We start from the raw sequence: 8,624 nt of genomic DNA, 5'->3' as shown, positions 1-8,624 counted from the left end.
ACCTGTGCAGAGATTCATCATTGCACACTGGACACCTATCAATTGAACTGACCTGTGTTGAGATTAATCTCTCAGACTCACCTGAGCTGAGTTTCATCGATCGGACTTACCTGAGCTGAGTTTCATCGATCGTACTTACCTGAGCTGAGTTTCATCGATCGGACTTACCTGAGCTGAGTTTCATCGATCGGACTTACCTGAGCTGAGATTCATCAGCTGGACTCACCTGTGCCGAGATTCATCAAACGGACTCATCCTGAGCTGAGATTCATCGGTCACGCTCACCTGAGCTGAGGTTCATCAATCGGACTTGTGCTGCACCCACTTACTTGAGCTCATGGCTACCGGGGAGGTTCGCTACTGTTCCAGGTTCCCCTACCTGTGCCTGAAGTTTACCCTCATCGCATACAGCACCATTTTCTGGGTGAGTTGCAGGGGGGCTCTTTGTAAAAAAATAAGTGTGTGTATATAAATGTAGGTATACCAAGCTACATGCAAAGTGTGGTTGCCTACGTATTTTGCTAGTGTGCACCTACAAGATTCTATTTGCCGCAGTTTACATGCTACACGGGTGGGTGATTATTGGGAAATTGGTTGTTAGAAGTTAAAGGCATTTTCCACTTTTTGTAAAAAATAAAAAGTTGCACCATGCTGCTTAAAAAAAAAAAGTTTTTGCATTGGAGCCTGCAAAGCATTGCAACCACATTTAGGCCTCATTCACTCGAGAAAAGGCCGGTACCTACAGCACGGCCGTATCGGGCAGCTCCTGGGAAGGACAGGTGTTGCGTGAGATTAGTACGCAGTCCCTGTCCTTCTCTATAGGAGTCCGCGGCCGTACGCTGCCCCACGCTCACCCCAAGTGCAGGTCCGTGCGGGTGTCCCGGCTCGGACGCAGACAGGATCCATCCTGCCAGCGTACGAGTACGGACACCCGCAGCCGGACAGACGTGCAGGGCGGATGAGCGTAGGGCGGTGTACGGCCGCGTACACTCCCAGAGAGGACGACAGGGGCTCCGTACTAATCGCATGCAGCGCCTGTCCTGTCCGTCCCGGGAGCTGCCCGATACGGCCGTGCACGCAGCACGGAGCTGTAAGTGCCGGCTTTATCTCATGTGAATGAGGCCTTCGGCTCCTGCAGACTATTCTTCCAGCCCTAGGTACATACCCAGGTACGACCCTTCTGGCTGGAGGTAGTAATCAGTGGTTACACCATCAGACTTGTAATCCATTGAGAAGCATGAATCCCTCTGCTGCAGTGACGGATGGGACTTGTAGTTTCTCCATTGATGGTGCCTGTGAATGGATGATGCGGGTGGAGACACGCATCGCTGCACTAAATAAAAAAGAAAATATGCAGAGTACTACAGGGAAATGAACCCCTCATTTCAGATAGGAGGGGGGTGGTGGCGGGATGGCTCCATGTTGCATCCAGTATAGGTGTAACATGAATCCGGGTATAAGAGGTGGAACTGGCCTTTAATTGGGGCTCATTCACATCACAAGCATGGCAACGCACTGTATATGTGTGCTGCGGTTCATTGCATTCATTCTTAATTTAACCACAACGCACAGGTAAGTCTGAACTCCGGAGAAGAATTAAAACTAACTTCCCACAGCAAATTTTTAAAAATTCTTCTTGCAATATCTGCCTGAAATCTGCTTTATGATAAGCAGCCAGCAGTGCTTGGCTGCTTCTTACCACTTCATAGGCATAAGCATGTTTGCTTGGTTGATCCGGACCTACATTTCTATGGACCAGGAGACCAGTTCTTGGGGGGGAGCCTGCTTGTCCATCAACCTTATAGGTGTATGGCCAGCTTTGGACACTGACATCCATCCCATTCATTCCACTTCCATGACCACATTGCGATCCTTGGAACCTTATTTTTCTGTGGCTCCATGTTTGAAGGGAGTACCAGAGCTGCGTGATCTATTCAATGGAGTGCCATAGGAGGCTGCAGTTGGAATTTTTAGACCCGCACACACATACTGGGGTCAGCACCAGAGCCGCATGATCCATTCAATGGAGTGTTACCAAGGTCTGCCATAGGAGGCTGTAGCTGGAAGTTTTAGACCCGCACACATACTGGGGTCAGCACCAGAGCCGCATGATCCATTCAATGGAGTGTTACCAAGGTCTGCCATAGGAGGCTGTAGCTGGAAGTTTTAGACCCGCACACACATACTGGGGTCAACAAACTACCAGCATGTCTGTGGAATGTGATAGGAAACGAGCACAAGCAGAATGATGATCATGTTATACCGCCATCGCATGACATTAGAGTTTTGTTTAGTTTTTTTTCATAAGGTAGCCTGTGCAGTCAAGGGATCCGAATAGATGTAAATGTGCCGTGTTGCAAAGAGAACTTTTGCTTAAAGTACAATGAAACCTTCAGGGTTTTTTGCATATATCCACTGCTGGCAAGCTGTAGATACTGTATATGCAAAACATTAAGAAAAAAAAAAGTTACCAAAAAGGTAATTACTTACCTGTGTCTCCACCGTGCGCTCCCGTCCGAAGTTCTGAAGATTCTCGAGCGGCCGTGGAGGATCATGGGGCATGCGCAGTAGAGATCTTCAGCCGGGAGAAGAGGAGAGACACAAGGGTAAGTCAATGCAGGCGGCCCGGCAGCGTGCAGGCGTACAGACACCGTGGGACACAGAAGACGCGGCAGTCAGCGCTGGATCAGAGACCGGCACCAGGACTGGAGGGACTCCGGAGATCTATTGGAAAGAAGAAGATGATTGGATCAAGAGGCATCATTTAAAGTAAGTCCTTACACCAGCATGTGTCACTTTAAGTTAGGTTGCATGCCTGCAGGCCTTGTTGGTTCCCACTGAAGCCTGTCAAAAAGAACTGCTAGTGGCAGCTCAGCCCTTCCCGTCCTGTTTCCAGGATGCTACATCCGTTGGACGCTCGCCCCTCAGCATCAGAGGAGCAAGCACCATTCTTATACCAAGTCCCCACATACACAGTGCATTCTCTCTCTATAGCAGCAATGCTGAGCTCAGTCACTGATGCTGGAGGAAGAGAGGGTGCGCAATGCATGGCCTGCAGGTATTATTATACAGGATTTATACTGTATAGCGCCAACAGTTTGCGCAGCGCTTTACAATATAAGGAAGACATTACAATCACAATACAATTCAAGACAAGATGGTAAGGAGGGCCCTGCCCCTGAGGGCTTACAATCTAAAGGGATGCAATTTTAAGTGTATTGCCAAATTGGGATAACACCTATAGTATTTTTGTTACGTGTCCCCATCCATAATGCAAAAAAAATGCTGCTTTCATTTTTAAGTGCTTAAAGAGGAACTCCATGAATTTAAAAAAACATACCCTTGTATTGGGGCTGCCCCTGCACTGTACCCCTTAAGTGCTCATTTTGTCTAGGGGCTGGAATAAAGCAGATATACTTACCTGATCCTCAGTCCCACAGGTCTGCTAGACCGGACCCCGCAGCCTCTTCTACCCTGGGCTCCGATGGTCTAAGGACCACTGATGTCATTACATCTAATGCAGGTCCCATTCCAAAAGTGGAAATGCACTTTAAATTAAAGTGCAACGGAAGCCACAGCTTTTTTTCTCTCTTTTGGATGGAGTGGAGCGGGATTAGAACATCTGTCAGGATTTTATTGCTGCCTATGCCGCCCCCCATTATGGACATTCACCCTCTCTGTTTGTCCTGGTGACTGAAAGTGGAAGAGAGTCCCAAATTTTGGGTTTTCACCAGAACAGGAATAGAGGGGAAATCTTCCACTGGGAAACCTGCTGTCCAACAGGGGATTTCACCTGGAACGCAGTTCATTCTGTTTTGCAGCGATTTTGCCACATTCCGGGCCATTCTTTTTTTCTTTTAGCTTAAAATGAGCTTTCAGGTTCATTCCAGTGCGTTTCAGTGCATTCCAGACCAGACAAAATGAGACATGCAGGGCAGGTTAAACCACTTTTCCGGACCAGATCTGGATAGCAGTGCATTGTTCCACGTTTTTACCACAATTTTTTTTTGCGCTTAAAATGGGCTTACAGTGCGTTTGTGTTTTTGATGCATTTCCATGCGTTCCAGTGCATTCCAGACCAGACAAAATGAGACATGCAGTACTTTTCTGGTCTGATCTGGAACGGACTGCTCTGTTGTGAACAGAGGTCAGAAATAGCATAGGGATACATTCGGAGGCATTTTGGGTCCGGAAACAGTCTGGTCTGGTCTGGAGATGATGTGGTGTGAACCGGCCCTCAGGGTTTTTATGTATTCTGGTGAATATACATTCCTGGAGATTAGGCCCACACAGTATGAATGCACAGCTATAGAAATTGTGTATTTGTTACATAGAGGCACGACCTGCACTGGACAAGCTGATAAAACTAGACAGACCAGTTTTATGAGGTCTTGTAACCTGATGATTGCCTTTTGAAAGCTAAAGATACGTTTTTGGTTTTTTTATGCACATATTATGTAAGCTTGGCTACATTAGTGTAAAAGATTTGAAATTTATTTCTATCTTTGCAGCCATATATGGATAACACTTCCTTTTACATTTGCTACATTTTCCCATTCACAAAGCATAGTGTATTTAAAAACTGCAGCTTACCTTTTATTATTGATGATTCTGCAAATTTCAGGACTCAAAAATCCTGCTTCGTTCTCACTAAATTTTGTTTCAAGTTTCCCTCAACTAGTGAGAACTAAGCAGGATTTTTCAGTCCTGGAGTTTGCAGTAACATCATCAATAAAAAGCTGAGATGCCATTTAAAATGCATATGTTTGCAATGGAACGTAGGTGTTATTCCAATTTGGCTGCAAACGTGTGAAAACTGTCCTAACAAAGGGTTAAAGACCTGTAGACATTGTATGCTAATGAACTTTTGTGTTAATGGAATTTTTCAAAAAATCTGTCCCTTAGTCTGTCCCACTTATCTGCTCAAAGACATCTATTCTAACCATTAGACGCTGCCTTCAGAGTAGGGATGAACAGATACTGGTTTTTCAGTATCGAGTATGAGTATCGATGTATAATTCTTTCGGCACTCGCAGATACCGAATACCAATACCGGAAGTCCCATTAAGGAAGCCAGGCGGTGTGTAAAGACTTACCACCCGGCTTCCCGATTAGCAGGGAAGCCATCTCCATGCTTCTCGTCACTAGGTGACAAGAAAGCATGTAGCCGGCTTTCTGACCAATCGGGAAGCCGGACGCTGTGTAACGACGCCCGGCTTCCTGATTGGCCGGGAAGCAGGCTCCATGCTCCCTCGTCATGAGGTGACGAGGGAGCATGAAGCCGGCTTCCCGACGCATCAGGAAGCCAGGCAGCGTGTAATAACACAAGTGACGAGGGAGCATGGAACCGGCTTTCCGACCAATCGGGAAGCCGGGCAGCGTATAATGACTCGCTGCCCGGCTTTCTGATACCGGAAGCTGAAGTATCGGGCTAGGCATCAGAGCATTTGGGCGAGTACGAGTACTCACCCAAATACTCTGCATCGGCACCGATACTAGTATAGGTATCGGTGTAGCCCTACTTCAGAGTCCTAGATATAATCTGCTCCAAAGAAACCGCTAAAGTAAGAAATCTTTATTATTATTCTAATTATTATTCTAATTTTCCTTTATGCTGTGTGAATGGAAACACATAACAAACAGCCGGTTTTCCTCAGATTTGATTGCAAAAGTGGAAATGCCCTTTAAATCTATCCGCATAATGCCGGGCCGCTGCTGAAACATCTTTCCCATTACCTATGACTGGTATGTTCCTGACTGCCTTTCTTTTCCCGGCTGGGCTGTAGAATGCTGTGTGACCCTGTTATCAGTGTGGGCAAGGTACGCCCTGTTATCAAAGAACGTTTGACACACACAACACACCTAGTGGAAAAAACATAGCAGATTGCCTGTTGAGAAAAATACACAGCGTTAGACAAACATATGGTGTTTAATTTGAACTCCAGGCAGGTATAAAAGACCAGTTTAATGCAGGTCAGTATTCAATAAAGAACAACTCCGAGCAAAGAAGAAAACTTGCCTGGGGGGGGGGGGGGGGCTACCCCCCACACAGCAAGGGTTAAGTGCTCATGCTAGTCTAGGGGGCTCGGATAAAGCAGATATACTTACGTGATCCTCGGTCTCGCAGTGGTCGACACTCGCCTCTCTTCCCCCTTCACTCCTGCTATGAAGTGTCTATTGGCATCCTCATGTCTAATTCAAGTCAATGGACCAGCATTAGACGTGATGACCACCAGAGCGCAGGGGGAGAAGAGGCTGAGCAGACCGGTCTAGCAGCCTGGAGGGACCAAGGATCAAGTAAGTAAATCTTCTTTAAGCCCCTAAGGCTGGGTTCACACCTAGGCGGATTGAATATGCGCGTATGTCGCGCGGTTCGCGTCACACGTTTTTACCGCGATTCACGGTAAAAAAACGCGCAACAAACGCGCGTTTCCGAGGGCTAACTGGCTGTTTCCCAATGTAAACGCCCGACCAAAACGCCCCAAAGAAGCACATGTACTTCTTTGGGCGTAGGGCGGTTTCCCGTGCGTTCGTACTCGCGGAAAAACGCCCAGATGGGAACCATGCACATTGAAAATAATGGCATTTCCCTGTTTGAGCGTTTTTCCGCGAGTACGAAAGCGTGGAAAAACGCCCAGGTGGGAACCGGGCCTTAGACAAAACAAGCACTTAACCCTTGCATTGCGGGGGTAGCCCCACTACAAGTTAGTGATTTTCCTGTAGTTCTTCTTTGTTACACCATTAAATGCCACCCGGCTTCCCGATTAGCAGGGAAGCCATCTCCATGCTTCTCGTCACTAGGTGACAAGAAAGCATGGAGCCGGCTTTCTGACCAATCCACGTGTTCCCGTGTGGCCAATCGCACTGTGGCAGGAGGGCGTGGCTGCGGTGCCATTGAGTTCAATGCACTGCCACACCCCTCCCCGCCTCAATGCGATCCAGTGTGTTCCAGCCCGAGCACTGTGGCACCAACCCAGAATAGGACATCAAATCCAGAGTTCCAGCTTTGCTCTGACTTTTCCTGATTTGCAAACTTGTTTTACGTTAGTGTGTTGACACCAGAGACAGCCAATTAGTCACTCCTGTCAGTACAGGTTTCTTGAACGCTTGAAATGCTCCCCGACCTTTGTCATACTTCCACCTTAAAATGCATGAAAACAGATCTTTGGATTGGAAGTTCTGGTGGTTTTCTCCAGCTGCATTTTTCATCTTGTTGTGCCCGATGGCCTGCACAGTACTACACATGCAGCAGTTGGGGTTATAGTGTTGAAGGGACTGCCCTGTAACTCTACAGGTCTGTGGATCTGCAAGCCATGGTGGCAGGGAAGTATCTTAAAGTGTCGCGAAACTCTGGAGTTAGACCTTTTAAAAATAAATTAAAGTACCTTAACTATTAACACAAATGTATCTTTTTTGTGTATCACTCGGCTGTAGATCCTCAAATCATCTCTGAACTGGTGCTGACACTGTCCTACTGATTTGTATTGAGATTGTAGTCCATCACGGGAGCGAGCTTGGATCTTTAGGCCCCATTCACACTGAGCGACATGAAAATCGCGCGATTTTGAGTGATATTGCGCGACGAGCTATATTGAGCGACTTGTCGCGAGACTTTTTCCTATTGGGCTGTATGCAATCAGGAGCAATATCGCTAGAAAAAAGGGTCATGTAGGAGCGACAAGCTACCAGCGACAAGCTTTGAGCGATATTGAGCGGCGAGATGTGAACAGCTCCATTGAAATGGATTGGAGAAGCTACATAGAGCGATATCGCGTGGAAATATGAGCGATATCGCTGCAAAAATCGATCGATAAATCGCTCAGTGTGAATGGGGCCTTAGAGTGACTCTCAGGTGGGTCGGAGAATTGGATCTATGTGAATAAAAAAAATAAAAGTTTTAGGCCCCGTTCACACATAGGAGTAGTGGTGTTGCACATTTACAGGCTTTTGCTTCCCGTGTTTGGTGCACGTTTGGCACCCAATGAAATCGGGAGTAGCGGGAATGTGCGTCATGGTGACGTGTTCATACGTGTTTGCGGACATTTGCTTCCTGCGTCTGGTGTGCCACCCCATTGATTTGAATGGGTGTCGAACGCGGGAAAAATCATGCATATAGCAAATTCTGCGACATACGTTCCGCCTTTTGTGCGCATGGGGGGTAAAAAAGTGTTTGGGTGCCCTTAACTAGTGATGGCACTGCAAGCGCGTCTGCTGTTTTGTGGGCGCGCATACAAGCAAGTACTTTTGTGTGGGTTCCCCATTGTGGGTGCTGGCTGGCTCATGAGCTGTGCCCGCACACTACGTGGAAAGCAGAAACCTAAGCCAGGGATTTTGGAGCCGTATTGTTTCTATGATTTATGTCATTGAAATGTTTATAATAAGTGTTTTGTGTGTACAAAAACATTGCATCTATTCATTGTTTGCTGAGGGTTGCACATTCCTAGTGTATGCGTCAGTACATACATTAGTGTCATGTGTTATAAGGCAAATGCTGCTCAGATAACACCTTGTGGTATGTGTTCAGACATGACACAGCAATTCCATCTCTCTCTCCCCCTTCCCCCTTGTTTGTATACAGCTTCCTTGTGATAATGAAGATGAAAGAGGACTATAATTGTGGTGTT

The 8,624-nt window shown here is 47.0% G+C and overlaps 1 protein-coding gene across 1 annotated transcript in view; it reads left to right on the top strand.

Moving 5' to 3' along the window:
- The first annotated feature begins 321 nt into the window (after positions 1 to 321).
- TSPAN15 (tetraspanin 15) overlaps positions 322 to 8,624 on the top strand; it is a 22,327-nt gene continuing 14,024 nt past the window's right edge. The window contains exon 1 of the mRNA XM_018576926.1: positions 322 to 424. Coding sequence (XP_018432428.1) covers positions 338 to 424 — 87 coding nt within the window. The 5' untranslated portion in view covers positions 322 to 337. The remainder of the gene's footprint in view (positions 425 to 8,624) is intronic.

Source organism: Nanorana parkeri, unplaced genomic scaffold (genome assembly GCF_000935625.1).
Source record: "Nanorana parkeri isolate BGI_ZX_2015 unplaced genomic scaffold, ASM93562v1 scaffold80, whole genome shotgun sequence".
Lineage (NCBI taxonomy): Eukaryota > Metazoa > Chordata > Amphibia > Anura > Dicroglossidae > Nanorana > Nanorana parkeri.
Note: the sequence above shows the minus strand (reverse complement) of the source record. Positions and strands in the feature narration are given on the sequence as shown.